The 18,323-nt window shown below is 40.1% G+C and overlaps 2 protein-coding genes across 8 annotated transcripts in view; one reads left to right on the top strand and one right to left on the bottom strand.

Moving 5' to 3' along the window:
• Window positions 1-499: 499 nt before the first annotated feature.
• Window positions 500-6,077, top strand: zbtb33 (zinc finger and BTB domain containing 33). Of its 3 annotated transcripts, none has more exons than XM_046030185.1 (2): window positions 500-925; window positions 2,649-6,077. In XM_046030185.1, exons 1-2 carry the CDS (start codon window positions 604-606, stop codon window positions 4,532-4,534), a joined length of 2,208 nt encoding a protein of 735 aa, XP_045886141.1. In that variant the 5' UTR covers window positions 500-603; the 3' UTR covers window positions 4,535-6,077. The 3 variants fall into 3 exon arrangements, with proteins under 3 accessions (XP_045886141.1, XP_045886142.1, XP_045886143.1); XM_046030186.1 differs by lacking the exon at window positions 500-925 and adding an exon at window positions 1,069-1,348; XM_046030187.1 differs by lacking the exon at window positions 500-925 and adding an exon at window positions 1,341-1,364.
• A 778-nt stretch (window positions 6,078-6,855) lies between these two features.
• Window positions 6,856-18,323, bottom strand: part of tmem255a (transmembrane protein 255A) — a 14,301-nt gene continuing 2,833 nt past the window's right edge. The window contains exons 2-10 of one of the 5 annotated variants that reach the window (XM_046030188.1): window positions 16,706-16,848; window positions 15,657-15,719; window positions 13,104-13,193; window positions 11,860-11,925; window positions 11,594-11,679; window positions 11,314-11,385; window positions 10,766-10,934; window positions 10,440-10,583; window positions 6,856-8,154 (exon numbers count right to left, since the gene is read on the bottom strand). In XM_046030188.1, the coding sequence (XP_045886144.1) occupies window positions 8,008-8,154; window positions 10,440-10,583; window positions 10,766-10,934; window positions 11,314-11,385; window positions 11,594-11,679; window positions 11,860-11,925; window positions 13,104-13,193; window positions 15,657-15,719; window positions 16,706-16,848 (980 nt within the window). In that variant the 3' untranslated portion in view covers window positions 6,856-8,007. The remainder of the gene's footprint in view (window positions 8,155-10,439; window positions 10,584-10,765; window positions 10,935-11,313; window positions 11,386-11,593; window positions 11,680-11,859; window positions 11,926-13,103; window positions 13,194-15,656; window positions 15,720-16,705; window positions 16,849-18,323) is intronic. The other 4 variants (XM_046030189.1, XM_046030191.1, XM_046030192.1 and 1 more) reach the window with 4 other exon arrangements.

The raw sequence follows: 18,323 nt of genomic DNA, 5'->3' as shown, positions 1-18,323 counted from the left end.
TAAAGGGTCTGCCAAATTAGTCAATGTAAATGTAAACCCCTCCACTCTCAGATTGTCTTTGTTATATCATTTAAGTTATATTATTAAAATAAAAAAAGATTTATCAAAACAGTGCGTTTTAAATGTGTTTCATATCAAGTCTGTACTTCCTGTTCAATTAATGTGATTTTTGCAGATGTGAAGCACTTCAGCCAAAATTTTTGTGGGATTTAGTTCTGCTTTTTGGTTTGCATTCAGTGCTGCAGTCCAGTGAGGGTGGCGGTGATTTATGTGTCCTTTGCGGAAAATAAGGTTATTGACTAAATAGCGATATAAACAATGAAATATCAAGCGGCTCACTCTTATGATGGAGAAATAATGTAAAAATGTGGCACAATGGTGCGCATAAATGTAAAGTTTAAAATGTGTTGTTGGACGTTTTGTAAAGTTTAGCTTGTACATTAAAAACACAACTTCCGATTTCTCACACTAACGTACCGGAACCTCGGAGCAAAGTGGGCTTGAATTTTAAACCACCAAGACGGAATGAATGAACTTGTTACACGGCGATATTCTCTCTGTAAAGTACGTTAGCTCGTTTGTTTTCGTAGCAACAGAGACGCGATGCAAAGCAAGATGCCTGTTTCTATCATTAGAAACGTGGAGCCGGTGAAGAAGTACGTTGAGGAGGCTCTGGCAGTGGAGTTATTTTTCACGGAGTTGAACACGACCGCTACGTGCCTCATCTGCCGGCAGAAAGTACTATATAAAGAATATAATATGAAGCGGCATTACACTGCTAAACACGCAAACAATTATAGTAAGTACAATGGACACGAGAGGAAGACTGTGTCCGATCATCTTCACGCAGACTTTTACCGCTGCAAAGAGACTCAAACAGGATCCATTCTTGGAGGACAATGTGAACCTAAAAAGAGACCGCCAGGTACTTCAATTTACTTTGTGTAATTCCCGTTAGTAGCTGTCGCTATACTTTTTATTTTGAAGGCTAAACCGATGAACCGGTAGTTGTTGGCTCGACGCTAAAACCCGGTGTGGAAAAAGTAAACGGTTTTCAACTGAATTATCGCACGTGCATTATTTCATTATTTTTTTTGGCTAGCATGAAGTCAATATGTTATTTGTAATATGTCCTGTAAGTTAATACAATGTAGTTTGAGTTATGTAGTTGTTCATTCTACACGACGGCGACTCCTTGTGGCTGTTTAATCAATGAGGCGGTAGTTAGGGCTGAGAGCGGCTGGCAGGGGAAGCTGTCTGTTGTTAGCCATTGTCTGTTTCTGGCTAAGTTGTTACAGTCGGTGATAGCGGACCTGCTTAGTCTTGGCAGAAAACACAAGTGCTGCAGGTAAACCGATTTCACTGTATGTGCAGTAGGACTATTTTATGGTAGCATGCATTCACTGTTGCGCTGTATTTGAATGTAGTATGCTAACACGCTGCTAAATTGTAGGCCGCGCTGTCCGGGTTTCATTAAAGAGGAAGAAGGGGAGTGAACGCAGCTATCGTTACCTTTGTTAGCTGGCTAACAACAGCGTTTGAATATCACATTTAACACGTCTAAAGGAATACTTAGAGATTTGTGAAAGTAGTTAATGTCTTTGTTAAAGTTAAATAATCGTAGTTCAACGCTTGTGCAGTGTCATGCGAGACTAACATTTCTGCTTCAACTTTGGCTAACTAACGTTTAGCTAACACAAGCTAAGATTACGTTATTGTTTTTGTTGCCTGATTGGCATAACTTGCACACAAAACATTTGTTTGCATGACTACAAACACCGTTTACATTCATATTCTCACTGTTCCTGTTTGTATCAAAGACTGAAACACGGCTTGTCCCACCACTAGGAATTATGTTTCCTCAAATAACGCGTTTGTCACCTCAACAATAGCCAGTTAACGTTAATTGTCAGTTTAAGCTAATGCAGCCAGCAACAGCCCTGCCATAATGCCTTTCAGTTATTTTTAACTGTTTTTTCCGCGACTGCATGATAATTTTGCAGCCTGTAGTTTGTGGTGCTGTTAGATTTTACTGTTTACAAAATGCTTTGTAATATTTTGTCCACCTCGTTTGTATCGGTAAGGTTAGACAAAGTATTAGGAATTAGAGCTTGGCATATTTTTTGGAATAGTGTGTGTGTGTGTATATACATATTTGAGGTAATGGTGTCACTGTCATATAGTTTGTCCACAAGAGAACAGACTTTTTTTTTACTGTTAAATATCAATACTGGCCTCAAATCTTCTATTTGAAACACCTCTGTGTAACGCACTACAATTAAAAAGCACGTCAAACTACTGCCTGTGGCCACGAGCTTAAATCAACACCTAAGACAATTTCCACAAAAAGACATAATAACCCTCATGGATTTAGGATTTATTTGGGGTATAAGACAACCATAGTATCAGCTAGCTAATAAAGTGGAGTGGACTGTAGTTTGCAGAAACACAAGAAAACAAAGTCAGAGGTATTTGTGGTTAAAATTAATGCACTACTCACCTGGGTGTCAGTGATAACTGTCTGTTAGAACTGGAAAATCAGGATAGGGAAATACCTTAACTACATGTTTCATTGAAGTTGAGTGGTATTTGCATATCAACACAATGTAAGTATCTGACTTTTGCACATTTTTTTTGTATCTCTACAGACATGCCAAGTCTAAAGCTAATATCTGCGACCGACACACAGTATTCAACAGCTGTGCTGAAGTCGATGAATGAGCAGCGAAATCATGGATTATTTTGCGACGTCACTATTATCATACAGGACAAGAAATTCAGAGCGCACAAAACAATCCTGTCTGCCTCAAGTTCATATTTCCACCAGCTCTTCAGTGTAGCTGGACAAGTTATCGAGTTAAACTTCATCAGAGCAGAAATCTTTGAGGAAATTCTCAATTACATTTACAGCTCCAAAATTGTCCGCGTCCGCTCTGATATGCTTGAGGAGCTCATAAATGCTGGACAGATACTGGGAGTCAAGTTTATTGCAAACTTGGGTTCACCATTATCACAAGTTAAGGGACTACCTGGTTTGTCAAAGGAGGTGGAATGCAAAAGTGACACACCCGCTGAGGTGATGCCGATCATCACAGAATCATTCTCAATATCTGCGGAGGAATTCAATCAGACGAGCACACCTGCAGGTAATGATGAGGACTCGGACAGTGATGTTATGTTTGTCTCTCAGACAGATGGTCAAACCAGAGCAACCAATCAGAAAACCAACTCTGCTGAGGTCATTGATTTGGATACAGCAGATTCAGAAAATGTAGCACCAAAACAAAATGAAGAATCAAATCATGCAGTTGCAAAACATACAGAGAAAGCCAGAGCCCCCTCAAGAACATGTGCTACAAAGCCTCCCAGCATCCGTTGTCAAAACCCCAGTTTGCCCAACAGCAGCCCTCTGCGCAGTCCAGACAGCAGCTCCAATAACTCGTCTTCCCCTGCCAGAGTTTCCTCAGGAAGTGCTCCCACAACACCAGCCAGGTCAAGCAGCGTCACGCCTGAGCCCTCGAGTGCCTCTCAGTCCTCTGAAAACAGCGATATATTGGGAGTCCACAAAAAACATGTCTCTACTTCACCTCAGCAAGGGAATTTCAAAATACGGCTCTTAGATGTGTCTGAAAGCACAGTAGATCAAACCAACACTCCCAAATCAGCTATAGCAGCAAAAAAGACAGTGACACTGAATACAGCCACAGAGATTGATTCAATTTCATCAGGCTGTAAAGTCTATGCTAATATTGGAGAAAATACATATGACATTGTCCCAGTGAAGGAAGATCCAGGCGAAGGAGGCTCTAAAGCCAATAAAGGGAAGAGATCATTAATGGCAACGCCTTTGAAACCCTTTGATAAAACACCCACATCAACTCAGGCCAGCCCAAACAAGAAGAGGACCAAAACAGAGCTTGAGGATCACTATGAGCTGATTATGGATGGGAAGACTTTCTATGTGTGCATCGTCTGCAAGCGCCCCTACGTGTGTCTGACAAGTCTCCGTCGTCACTTCAACACCCACTCGTGGGAAAAGAAGTACCCGTGTCGCTACTGTAACAAGGTCTTTGCTTTGGCAGAGTACAGAACTAAACATGAAATCCACCACACAGGAGAGCGGAGGTACCAGTGCTTGTTGTGCAATGAGATGTTCATGAACTACCAGGTACTGTCCACCCACTGCAAGCAAGTCCACAACCAGGACCCCAGCGGGAGAAAAGAGAAAGATGAAGCCGACAATAACTTGTACAGACTGCTGCCGTGTAAAACGGTGCAGATGAAACCATACTCATGGAGTACCGACGGGCCGGGGGTCCCCGTCATCTCCGAGGATGGCAGCGTGCATCATATAACCACAGTTGGCGAAGACATCAGGTCTTCCACCCAGAGTAGAATGTTGAACTGGGACGACATCTTTGTTGAGCCCGAAGCTCACATGCCACCTGATGCTCACGCCCAACCAGAGTCCACGATGAACACTCCTCCACAGGGAGCTACAGAGTTTGACTTTGTTATACCAGAGACTTACTGAGCAACTCTCGTTGCTCCATTGCCTGTGCCTTTAAGGTGCCCCCCACCCATTTTCCTCTTTGGTTCCATGTCAACAATATTCTTCTGTAATTCTAGATAGTGTCAGCTTAAGGTATGGTTACTGTATCCTTACCCTTTAAGAACATTTGTATTGTAATATTGTACTAAACATGTCCGCCAGTGCCCGCTGGAGATGGCACCGAAACAAACTGATTTTACTCTGCTTGTGCTAATAGTTGATCTTCGGTATCATTGGAATAAATGATAATCACATTAGCAAGAAAACATAGAAGTGGTTCACATGGAGGAAAATCTATATGGAACTGCCCCAGAAATATAAAGGGGGGTTTAAATCAGTCCCTCCAATAAAAAGGCAAAAAAAAATAATAATCGTGTTCGTTAAGGTTTTCTCTGAATCAGACCAGTTACAGCTGGTGCAGGCTCAAACTGATGTTGACATTTCCTTTTCGGCCTCAAATTCTGAAGATTTGCATGGAAGCATTGAAATGAGATATTTAAATAGTGTTATCCTTTTAGTAGCACCTTTAAGGCCATGTTGCCTAAATCAGTTAAAGAGAACATTGAGCTCTATTCCATTAAATTGGAACTGGAGTCACTTATTTAAGATGGTGAAACCTCAGCTGATGACTTTGTGTGTAACCAGGTGACCTTTTTCCTTTGGTCTGGATACATTTATGCATCTGCGGTTTCTACAGATTTGTGTAAAATACAGGATGCGACCCATAATCAAATAAATCAAGGTTGTTTGAATTTCTCTGTTTTTGAGTATCAGAGGAAAACGATTTAACAGATACAAGGAGTTTCTGAAATGACCATTCCTGGTTTTCGTTCTGTACAAGAGAATGTTGATTATGGTCTGAATTATATTTTTTCATTGTGATCATTTGTGATCCCACATGTGGGTATTGTGACAGGGAAGATAAATGATTTTAATTGCTGGAAAAAAACAAATATGGCTTATTTTTTTGTCCATTAAAACCTGTTTTATTTTCTGTAAATTTTTGACGTCTTGTAAGGAGTGTTGCAAAAATCTGCCAGTCTTCGCAGAGTAGGCTAGTGATTTTTGCATACAAATGTGATGATAGGATTGACAGTAACTGAGGATTATTTCAGTTTGCACATATAGCACTTAGCTTGGATTAGGCAGAATCCTTTTTTTGTAATATTTTTACTTTTTCACTCTGATTTTCCATTGTCAAAATGTAGTGATTGGTCAGTATGAGTAAAAAAAGTAGTGCTAACAAGAAAATCTATTCTGCTGTTCAATAAAATAATGCAGGTTTTGTTTTGTAATTAACAGATTAACATTGATGTATGATGTACAGTGTATATTTGTGTTAATCCCTTTTTTTATTTTTTTTTTTTTTACAGTTGTATTTATTAGGGACATAGCAGTAGACAAAATCAAGTAGTTATTAAATACATGGTTCTGTTGGCATTGTACAAAATGTCCCTTTTCTGTCAATTAACAATGAGGGTTCCCTGATGGTAAATAAATTATTCTTTTACTATTTTTAACTTAATCGTCTTGCACCACCAGCATATAAACACCTATTTTATTTACTGTGTTGTGTCATTGCAATGTATCTTCTCTAGCATCTCAAAATGGGACACAATGGAAATCTTATCAATTTTCTCTGTCACAATGCAAAATATTAGAGTAAAATAAGTCTGAACAAATGATACAAAGTCTTGTGTGTACAGCCAGCGAACATGATGGAAGCGCTGAACTCACTTGTGCAATGAGACTTCAGAGACATGGGTAAACATGATTTAATTTCATCCAATTGCACTGATGTGATTTACTTAAACAAGACTTTTCTTCCGACGTGCTAGCAGCTCTGTGACGCTATACTTGGGAACAAGGGTGCTTTGCGCTAAAATGCTAATGTCGGCGTTCTAACATGCTGATGTTTAGCGGGTATAATGTTAACCACGTTGACCATCTTAGTTTAGCGTGTTAGCATGCTCTAACACTTGCTGATTAGCACTATACATATAAATAGAGCTGAGGCGTTGCAGGTCTGTGTTTGGGAAGTTTGACCCAAAGATGGCGCTATATTGGATGTTACAACAGTTTTATCTTGACGGGGGACATGAACATTTTGACAGATGTCGTGGCAATTGGTCCAACACTTGCTGAGAAATTTTACCAACAACCCATAATGTGAACCTCATGTCGGCACTAAAGGAAAAGTCGGGATCATCATCTCGGAATCACTGTTGTACAGAATTTAATGGTGGACCAACTGACGCTGCCGTCCAAATGGCTAAAGCTTGGCTAAAAAGAAACGCACACTATTTGAATTTACACAAAACATGTTTTAATGGCAAGACAAAAGGGAACTGACAATCAGTCCCTGAGAATGTATTTAAATAATAAAAAGTGATTAAAGCTGACAGACTGGTTTTGTGGACATGGACTGACTTTACACTTTTCTCTTCCTCAGTGAACAACAGTTCTTAACTTTGACTTTTCACAATGTCCCATCTCCTGTCAGTGAATCCAGCACTGACTGTTCACACTGAACCGTACCAGTGTTTATTCGTGACAAAGACAACACAACTAATAGATGTAATATTACGGCTACTTACAAAGAGACACAATATATGCTTATCTGCTTTGCAGCTTTTAGTGAAAATACAATAAATAGGGTTTCGAGTGATAGTTAACTTAAGAATACTTCTGTGCAAAGTTCACCACACTGATTGAGATATTTATGAACATAAACAGAAAAGTTGATATATAGATACCATGATCTGTTTGTACAAGGCTTAACTGCTGAAACGATCTGTATGTCTCACTGCTATACATACATTATGAGTACTTAACACCTGCTAACTTTGCCTTTTAATAATGTACAGTGACACTTTAAGCCGCTAAAGAAACGACTGCTTGGGCCTACAGCTCTACAGCTTTTAATTTTCTTGCTGATTTAGATTAGTGACAGATACTAAAGCTTTCATCTAATCTGACACAAGGTCAGTCCAGATCCTCACAGTGCAAGCAGTGAGGGCGCACTCGAGGCGGGAAGCATTTACAATATGTACTAAAGAGAGGTGAACGTAAATTATGAGCTGGAGAGTTTTTGACCACAATAAGTGCAGGTGACAGAGTGCTGCAGCACTGGAAGTCCATTTGCATTAAGGCAGATAGATGTGTAAACAGTCCTGGCTTTGAACCGGTTGTCTCTCTCTTGATGTGTATATGCACACAAACACACACACAAACAGTGAAGGCATGAGTGTGAGTGATGCCCAGGGAGACAAACACTCGCTCCCTTTTGTAGGGCTGAACTCAAAGTTAGTGTGTACTCTGTGGCTGCCCTCCTCACCACCTTTCCTTCGACACAGTTTTCAACGATTGTGAGGAAGAGCCCAGAGGGACTGTGTATTCAAACTGCTCATTCAGCATCTAACAACATGCCAGGTGCCTTCTGTGCTCGTGCCACGTTATGGGCTGTACGGTGGGGGCTTCTCATCAGGGTGGTTGTGAGGAGGTGAGTAGCGCGGCGGGATCAAAGTGGGCCACAAGTGGCTGGCTCCAGACTGGGAGTCATCTGACAGGCCTGAGGAGTCTGGGAACATGTAGGAGCCCTGCTGGAAAGGCAAAACACTGATTAAAATGACATGTTTACTAGTTTGGTTTCAGAATAAGGTCCTCACTGCTAGTGACTATTCAATCAATCACTTTATTTGTCCTGAAAGGGCAACTGGTTGTGCAGCAGAGAAACACAAGATAAAACCACAAAGCACATGAATACATAAGTGAAATTATGGGTAAAAAAAAGAATTTGGTTCCTGAAAGACATCTTTGGGTTTATAGAGATGGGGTATGAAATAGTCCTTTTATCTGTTTTTTTTTGGGGGGGGGGGCTAATGGGAGTCAGAAACTGGATGTAGGGGGAGGGGGAGCTGTCAGACCACATGGACTCTACTTTCTCTATCAACTGTACTCAGACCACGTATTTGCTGCAGGCATTTACAACCCTATTTAGAATATTTGTCTGTTGACAGTGAGAGAAGAATACAGATTATAGCAGATGTACATACTGACTACTGACTGCTGGCATTAAGATAAAGTTGCATGCCATTTCATGTCATGATAATAACTGATTCATTTCTCGTACACTTCCTTTATCAAAAGACATCAAGATTCAATACTTCATGACCATATAAACATGGTTGATTGGAATTTGCCTTAGAGTTGATTGGAATTTGCCTTAGAGAGCTCACTTAAACGAAGACAAAAAAACACAAGCACACAATACATTAAACATTAAACAAACATACATTAAAAGTATAAAACAGATAGTATCCAACCCATACAAAAGCATAAAACAATGGGTAATATAAAAGCCAACATATAGTATCTCAAAAAAGTAAGTACACCCCTCACATTTTAGTAAATATTTGATTATATCTTTTCATGTGACAACACAGAAGAAATGACTTTGCTACAATGTAAAGTAGTGAGTGTCCCGCTTGTATAACACTGTAAATTTGCTGTCCCATCAAAATAACACAACACACAGACATTAATGTGTAAACTCCTGGCAACATAAGTGTGTACAACCCTAAGTGAAAATGTCCAAAGTGGGCCCAATTAGCCTTTTTCCCTCCCCGGTGTCATGTAACTCGTTAGTGTTACATGGTCTCAGTTGTGAATGGGGACCAGGTGTGTTAAATTTGGTGTTATCGCTCTCACACTCTCTCATACTGGTCAGTAGAAGTTAAACATGGCCTCGCCATGGTCGACCAAAGAAGTTGAGTGCACATGCTCAGCCTCATATCCAGAGGTTGTCCTTGGGAAATAGATGTATGAGTGCTGCCAGCATTGCTGCAGAGGTTGAAGGGGTGGATGGAGGGTCAGCCTGTTAGTGTTCAGACCATACGCCGCACACTACATCAAACTGGTCTGCATGGCTGTCATCCCAGAAGGAAACCTCTTCTAAAGATGACGCACAAGAAAGCCTGCCAACAGTTTGCTGAAGACACGCAGACTAAGGATGGATTACTGAAACCATGTCCTGTGGTCTGATGAGACCAAGATAAACTTATTTGGTTTAGATGGTGTCTAGTGTGTGTGGCGGCAACCAGGTGAGGAGTGCAAAGACAAGTGTGTCTTGCCTGAAGTCAAGCATGGTGGTGGGAGTGTCATGGACTGGGGCTGCATGAGTGCTGCCAGCACTGGGGAGCTCCAGTTCATTGAGGGAACCGTGAATGCCAACATGTACTGTGACATACTGAAGCAGAGCGTGATCCACTCCTTTCGGAGACTGGGCTGCCGGGCAGTATTCCAACATAATAACGACGCCAAACACACCTCCACACCTCCGTTGCCTTGCTAAAGAAGCTGAGGGTAAAGGTGATTGACTGACCAAGCATGTCTCCAGACCTAAACCCTATTGAGCATCTGTGGGGCATCCTCAAACGGAAGAAGGAGTGCAAGGTCTCTGACGTCCACCAGCTCCGTGATGTCGTCATGGAGGAGTGCAAGAGGACTGTAGTGGCAACCTGTGAAGCTCTGGTGAACTCCATGCCCAAGAGGGTTAAGGCAGTGCTGGAAAATAATGGTGGCCACACAAAATATTGACACTTGGCCAAATTTGGACATTTTCACTCAGGGGTGTAGAGTAAGTGTCATTTCTTCAGTGTTTCACTTTTGTGAAATACTCTATATATACACACCAAAAATGAAACACTAGCACATGTAGGGAAATTAGCAGCAACATCAAATGACCCAATAGATAAAGTGGTTCAACTGCTTTAAATAACTAGACATCACTGATAAAACAGCCAATAATAAATGAATTAGTGTTTTGGCGACATTCTCACTCTACGCATATCACGCAGTACACTGCAGGGTTTAATAGGCTCTGTACCTGCAGGTCGTAGGCAGTGTAAGGCGGCAGGCAGGGGGCAGTGTTGTAATACGAGTTGAGGGAAGTGGTGGGTGGAGGAGGCTGTGAGGGCACTGGAGCTGCAATGGCCTCAGGTTCAGATGCACTCTCTGAGGCAGCAGGAGTCTGACAAGGACATGAAGAATATTGATCAGTCGCTATCATCTCAACAAAACACCTTTACATCAGCTCATACTGACAAATCTATAATTAAAGATCAATATATAGTACCAGACTTATTTCGACACATCAGGCAGAATTTAAGCCCAGTTGTCCAATGGCGTCTTCTCTTCAGTCACCTGACCTACCATGTCTTTGAAGCCTCCCAGCACTGCAGCAGTAATGATGCCCAGAAAGAGGGCCACGATGTTGAGGATGGTAGCGAACCATAACAGGTGATAGAGGTGCACCACGTCCTGGCAGCTCTTCACATCTGTGTATTCGTGGTAGCCTCCAATAACCTCTACACGGCTAGGCCAGTTGGTGGGACAGAGAGGGAAACAGCCTACAGTCAAGCCACAAAAATCACCACCGGGCTCTGTGCATTTGTATTCAGGACACATTAAAAGACATACAACAAGGTTTGATTTATATAGATGAATAAGTCTCTGTAAAAGTTCAGATGGTTTTGGTTCAAATCTGAGACACAGAGGACATGCCATGGGTGTTTGATCAGACACAAAATGGACATGCAGAGCAAATGGCTCCCTAAAAACACACTTCTATGGTGGGCTAAAGCATAAAAACTAAACATTACATACATTACTTAGGTTTAATTATCACTTGTCAAAAAAATTAAATGAAATCATGAGTTGATCATTAACGGCCAATATGGTTCTAGAAAAAAGGGACCTACTTCCAAATCATGGAGGATTTCCTAAACTTTTTCAAAACATCTTTATTCTGAAGTCCCATAAGAGGATGTTCTCTGAAACAAAGGTTAAAAGAAAAGAAACATTCTTGTTCTAATACCATCAACGCAGTTGCAGTGCAAAAATAAAAAATAAAAAATCTCCCGCAAAAATAACACATCAAACGGGACACATTGAAAGTCCCAAACAATCAAGGCGTCACAGCAAGGTAAGTAGCCACTGATTCAGAGGTGTATCAGGGGCTCGACCACCCAGCGTACTCACTTCCCGCAGTTGTAGAGGTCGCAGCAGTAACAGGTGTTGCTCTTCACTCGCAGGTTGCAGGAGGTGCGTGATGACTGACAGGAGACCTGGAGGTCAAAAGTTATTTTATAGTCTCTTCAATATGGGTCGATTTCTGCCTCTTAATTATGTCTTTATACAACTTCATGGCTAAACAACCAATGGCTGTATTGACAGACGATTAATAACATACATAGGATGAATTCATCATGTTTCTGGGAACAGAAAGTGAAATGTGTGTTTCTTACATCGCGGTCAGATGCAGTCTCACTGTAGTGATACTCACAGCGTCCAGCATACAGAGGCCTGAGGTCCTGCAGCACAATAAATGACATGTTTCTATATTTCACTGCACGATTCATCACGGGTCTACTTACTAACACCAAACTACTAAATTAGAAGAAGCTTATACTTGATTTGTGCTCCATGATCAATGACTGCAACGGTAACCATGATTATCATCATCATTCAACCCCCCTTAGAAAGCTAGTAAGCAAGGCTGGTTACTAACCTGTGCTAATCTGATTAATCACATATTTGTTTGGTAATACTGTACACTAACCCACTAAAACACACAAACCTATAACATACATGTGACAGCAAACTTACACTATGGCTTATTTTGCTCAATATTGACAACATGTATATTTATTATTGTATTAATGTTTGGGAGAATATTACCTTCATTTTCACACAATCCCTATAAATAAATCTGTTACCTGTGTAGTATATTTCACAAACATTTGTCAAGGGTCAGAAAGTGCTTTAGATGCCAAGAATCAATATTGAGCATGATGGCGTTTAATCAACTATAATTATCAATGATTGTGATTATTATGCACCTAATTGTCCAGGCCCATAGTTGATCTATAGTTGAGGTAAAGCAAAAAGGATTATGTCCATAGGCACCAAAAATGTGATTTAGTTTGTAGAAGTAGAATTCTGAAATATTTACAAGCATTTTAATGACATTTAACAATTGTAAAGTACAGTATAGTTACAATGAATAACCAGCCATCGGACAGCATCACTGTCTATCACTGCATCATATTGCTTTTCCTATTGCTCTTCCATTCAACAGTGTGCCTCTATGTAGTTTAGTGTGTACATACTGGCAAATGTAACCCATGGCACTGATCTCCCTTTTTACCCAGCCATAACTTATTTTAGCATAATTGTTTTGAGAGTGCATTAGTGGCTATTTATTGTTTCAAGTACTTGCGTCATGGAGAATAATCTCTCTCTACCACATTATATATTTTTCTCGGTGAGGAGGGTGCAGCAGTTGTAGCCATACAGCCTGCCGTATGTGAGCAATGCCCTTGCAGAAGGGCATATGTTTTAATATATATATCTAATGCAGACAGACTGTATTAAGCTTTAATGGGGATGGCATTGATTAATAAGCTTGTTATAAGTCGGAGCACAAGTGTTATACATATACATAATTTATTAGGTAAGTTAAATAAGTAGTCGCTTCAGTGCTACTTACAATGTGCCTCGCAGCAAAAACTCCATCGACAATAGCACAGCAGAAGGCAGCCACCACTCCGAAACTGATGAAGACAATAGATGCCACTAACTGTAAAGGACAACAGACAGACAAAACTGTTTTTACTCACTCAAGACTATAAACTCCTGTTCCTATCCAACTACTTCCAACACTATCCTTTAGCACATGAGCTTCTCTCAATCCCTCTGAATGGGATGAAGGTGGAGGGGGGTTGTGGGCAGGGTAAAGGACAACCCTTACCTAGCTCTAGAGGTGTTCGTGGCTGGCATGGTGGTCAGCTCTTTTTAGGCACTTCTATAGGGCTAACTCGCCTCCTTTCACTCCTTCAAATAAAGACAGCGTGTATTCAATTACAGATCACCCCGCCCTGTCTGCAGCCTCCCCAGCTCACAGGAGGGAGGCAGTGCAAGTGCACACAATAGATTAAGGCAAGTAAAGGGAACAGGGATTTATGCCTGTACCAAGATTTCGAGGATGCTAACATAAATAAAACCAGGAATGGGAATTTCAACAACACGTTTAGCAGACATGCTGATAGTTAGTCAGGCTGGTGAATCTTAAACGCCCTGATAATGTATTTTCTCAATCAGTTTATTCTAAAAGATCCACCAAAACACTATTTTCTGCCAAACTAAGATCTATTTTACTTATTTAAATGTAGTGGTCATATTATACTCATTTTCAGGTTCATATTTTAAAGGTGCAGTGCAGTAGTTTCATAAAAACACCAGTAACATATATATATATATATATATATATAAAAAAGATATATATATATATATATATATATATCTTTTCACCCCTCTGTTGAACGCTCCCTTTTAGCACAGAGATGCACATGTGCAGTACCTAGGTAAGTCCTAATAGCCAATCAGAAGCAGAGTAGGGCGGATCCTGACGAGCTGTTACTGGTAACCATGGCTTTGGTTCAGCCTTCAGTGTTTCTCCACCAGTGTTTTTGAGGGCGTGCCTGACTAGCTGCTCGTAACTACCTTTGTGGTGGACTTTGGGCCTTTTCCCTTTCAAACCCATTACATGCACAAAAAGATATCTAATACAATAACGGAAAGTGAAGCCAAAAAGCATAATATGACCTTTTTAAAGAGTTCTGTATTTGTGTTTTTTTCTCTGTGCTCTTCTCTCTGGTTTGAAGTGGACGAGAGTTATCTGGAAACACATCAATGTCTGATGACAGTTGTGTGGTTGTTTGCTTATGTTGCCAGGCCGCTGTTATTAAATCCACACTTTAACTTTGATTGTTACATATTTAGACATGCATATTTGACGTTGTACAGAAATAGAAAGTTTTATACTAAAGTAAATATTAAAGTTTTCAGGGATTTCAAGAAGATAATTTATGATCATATGTGGCAGAAGAAATGCAGGTTCTTTGTGTCGTTCAGCAATAAAGACCCTACTACATGGAGTAGAGTGATAAAAACAGCACTGTGTATTAACAATGTTTCTTCATCAATGTACACTTTGACTTTATTTATACCTCATACCTTAATGGCGTTTATTTTGAACTGTGGTAGTGGAAACTCTGCTCGCACAGTTTGCTGCTGATTTCTGCTAATAGGATTATTGGTTGAATTACAATAATGTTTCCTATCAATTAGGATTGACTTTCCCCCATTTACAAGTGTGAAAATATATAATGAAAATATTTGTTTTATATCACTGAAAATTTGGGTTGCAACTAACAATTCTTTTAATTGTTGATTTATCTGTTGATTATTCTCTCAATTATTCAATTAAAATGTTAGATGATTAAATGTCCATCACAATTTCCAGTTCCACAGTTCAAACTTATTTACTATCATAGAAGACTAAGAAAACCAGGAAATATTCACCTTTGAGAGGTGGGAAGCAGTGAATTCTTGGCATTTTTGCATTAAAAAATTAATAATATGATGAATCCATGATCAAAATAGTTGCTAATGAATTTTCTGTTAAACAGCTAATCATTTGAGCTCTACTGGCAATGTAATAATACAAATGTCTTTTGCCTTTCATGCCCTAAACCATAAATAATATCAACACATTCTGAAAGTAGTTACATTTTATGGCAAACAACAAATCAGATGCAGCGTGGTGTAACATGTCATGGCGTTAGTCGTTGCGTGTACACACACACACACACACACACACACACACACACACACACTGACTGGAACTCCAGGCATCCAAACCCGCTGCATTATGGGAAAAGGTGTCATAGTACAAACTCATTCTTCATTTCAGCCCATGCAGTCCCTATCCGGCACCTCCCACCTGCTCCTCTGCAGTTTCCTTCCCCACATTCAAACATGGACATCTGCCCTCCTCCACTTAAACCCTATTTCTATTTCTGGCTGCACCTCCCTTGAAGACCAGGATACTACTTCTGATACACAAACCTCCTCGGGTCAAGTGTGACTCTCAGTCTGGGTTGAGTCTGCTGTGTCTATTGTCACATTAACAACATAATCGAGCTGTATGCTGTCGTTAGAAAGTGATCTCAATGCACGGAGGTAATATAAATCCTCTTACCATCTGCCTCTTGTTCTCTATCAAATGAGCACCGATAATTCCCAGAAAAGAGCCAAAGCCCAGCTGAAAAGAGAGAAAATGGCTGTTAGAGCATTTTTCTAATTTGACAATAAAGCTTTGATTTCATAGCACAGTGGGATGCATTAAGTATTAAGTGTTTGTCATGATTGCATGTTTCCAAAGTCTCAACTCTTCCCTTTTATAGACAAGTAAAATGCATTGTAGATTCATTTACTGTAATTTGAGGATTTGTAAGATCAAAGCATCTCTCAATTTAATGATGCATTATGTTATTCAATTAATTTCTATTTCTATGTAAATCTCTGTAAATTCCACTATATTTGAATGATTTAAAGGTACAATGTGTAAGAATTGAGATGACTCCCCACCTGTCGAATTCACTCTTCAGCTCCCAGGCCACTTGCCCCTACACAAACCTGCAGCTCATCACCTGTCAGCTCATCACCTCAGCAGTACATTTAGCCTGGCTCAACTCCCACATGTCGCCAGATCATTGCCTCAGCTCAGTGGTAGTCCAGCTCAGTCTAGTTTCTTGTGCTCGCTAAATGCCTTCCCCTCGTGCCTCAGGACCATCTCTCATCTCATTCCTTAACTGTAACTTCTTCATATTCTGTTAATAATGTTAGTTCATTTTTTAAATGTTTTAATATCAATATCTTACACACTGCACCTTTAAATTATGAATTTGATTAATTTGATGGTAAAGTTAGAAGAAACATCTTTAAAAGTGTAGCTGGCTGCTTTCCTTGTAGCTCTTTACAGAATGCTGAAAGCCGAGTACTGTGAAGAAAACACATTTATGGGCAGAGATACTTTACCTCACTCAGCCTCTAATGACAGTGATGTTGAATAATAAATGTGAAGGGAAATTCACCCAGTAATTATGTTCATCAGAGTCCAGGAGCGGTAAGAGCTCACTGGAAACACTTTCACTTTGCTCACACCTCACTTATTATGAACTCTGGCAGTGAGCACGCCTGCTGTTTTGTGCCTGTTGCAGTTGCCCGCAGGTGTGAATGCGCACTCACAATGAATCCCGGGTAGTAGCCGCCCACTGTGATGTTCTGTGTCCTGGTTGTCGCAGCCAGGCCAAAGATGAGGATGAGCACGGATACGATCAGCAGCATCACCGTCACTATTATGGATTTCCTCTTCCTCCTCTTAAAGGAACCTACAAAACGACAAATGAGTGAACATTGTGAGGTCAAATGTATCTTCTACACAAATTAGAAGGTGAGGCTTCAACTAGAATCCACCACAAGCATTGATGGAATGGAAGAGACTCATGACTGGACTGGAGTTTCTCTGGCTCTGGCTCTGAATTATGACTTCGACTTATATGTCACCCAATCTTTAATTTATTATTCAACATTTTCAATTCATTGTTGTAAGGGTCTTGCAGATATTTTAAGGAAGCATAATGCATTAATTTAAGAAAACAAATCTGCTCCGTTTTTTTAGAATTAATGAGATAATGATCTTAGAATTACAAAGTTTTAATGGGGGAAAAGATGTTGCTGTTTTTCTGAATCAACAAGACATTGGAGGATATTCCTGTCTTTAAGTAATATAGCTACAATAACTTTTTGTGTTGCTCATGATGGGAAATCTTGGCTTTTTTGCCAACATTAAACAAAATACCTAGGCCTAATTTGGTTTGGTTAAGTAGAAAAACTTTCTGACATACTTCAAAGGTCTGTTTAATTCTACAATTTGCAGCCATTTCCAGTGAAAGTTTTTGTGTTTTTAACCTCAAAGCACATTAACTGCCATTACATTTAAATTAAAGAGGCAGTTTGATCATATCAGTCCCGCCTTCCATGGACCTCTGTTGCATGTCATATCCACTCAGCTATCTGCTATATATGGCCTGATAAAGGCATTACAGGGTTTTTTTTGAAAGGTCAAAATGGGGTTAATACCTTTACAGGCACTGTACTGTGTGCTGCATGCATGCATCCTGTATGCAACTGTACACTATATCTAACTGTATCTAATTAAATATATTTGTAAGTAAGCAGCGTTTTCATCGTATGCTGAAATAAGTTAACTTACCCCTTGTTATTGCCATTACAACAAACATCGTTAGGTACTTGCCTTGGTGAGCTTGTGGTGCAACAGGACAGACAGGACAACACAACATACTAATAATAAAACTATATTTAAGTAAGAACATAATAACAAAAAAATCTACCTAAAAGTGCCAACAGTATCCCTTTCATGAGTCAAATAACCTTGGTTAATGCACGTCTATTAAACCACTCCAGAATTAAAATTGTCTGAACCACCTCCCAGAGGGCATCTCTGGCTCAGACTCATCCCTAACAATATTCAGGGCCTTTTGGTGAAGGCGAACGTTATAAATAAAGAGAGAGAGGAGGGAGTGGCCAGTAATTTTAGAAGCAGTCTAACTTATTTTCTCTGGTGCATTTGTTTCAGCAGTAGTCAGACTATGATAGAGGAAGTTCTGCCTGCTTCTGTTTGTAATCTACTCCATCTATTTTACTTCTTCCTGTTCAAGTTATTTCTGTGATGTTCCCCAAGCTCATCAAAGCCCGTCAGATAACAGATCATCCCCGTCACCTCTATGTTCTGTTTTTATCAATTTGTGGAAACACAAGATTTGGCAAGCCACAAACAGACGTC

Source organism: Micropterus dolomieu, linkage group LG19, assembly GCF_021292245.1.
Source record: "Micropterus dolomieu isolate WLL.071019.BEF.003 ecotype Adirondacks linkage group LG19, ASM2129224v1, whole genome shotgun sequence".
NCBI classification, from domain to species: domain Eukaryota; kingdom Metazoa; phylum Chordata; class Actinopteri; order Centrarchiformes; family Centrarchidae; genus Micropterus; species Micropterus dolomieu.
The sequence above is the reverse complement of the archived record's forward strand: the minus strand, read 5'-3'. Positions and strand labels throughout refer to the sequence as shown.

Coding starts and splice junctions, on each gene's coding strand:
- zbtb33 (XM_046030185.1), top strand. CDS start 604: ATGCAAAGCAAGATGCCTGTTTCTATCATTAGAAACGTGGAGCCGGTG. Junction 926..2,648: donor ACCTAAAAAGAGACCGCCAG/GTACTTCAATTT, acceptor GTATCTCTACAG/ACATGCCAAGTCTAAAGCTA.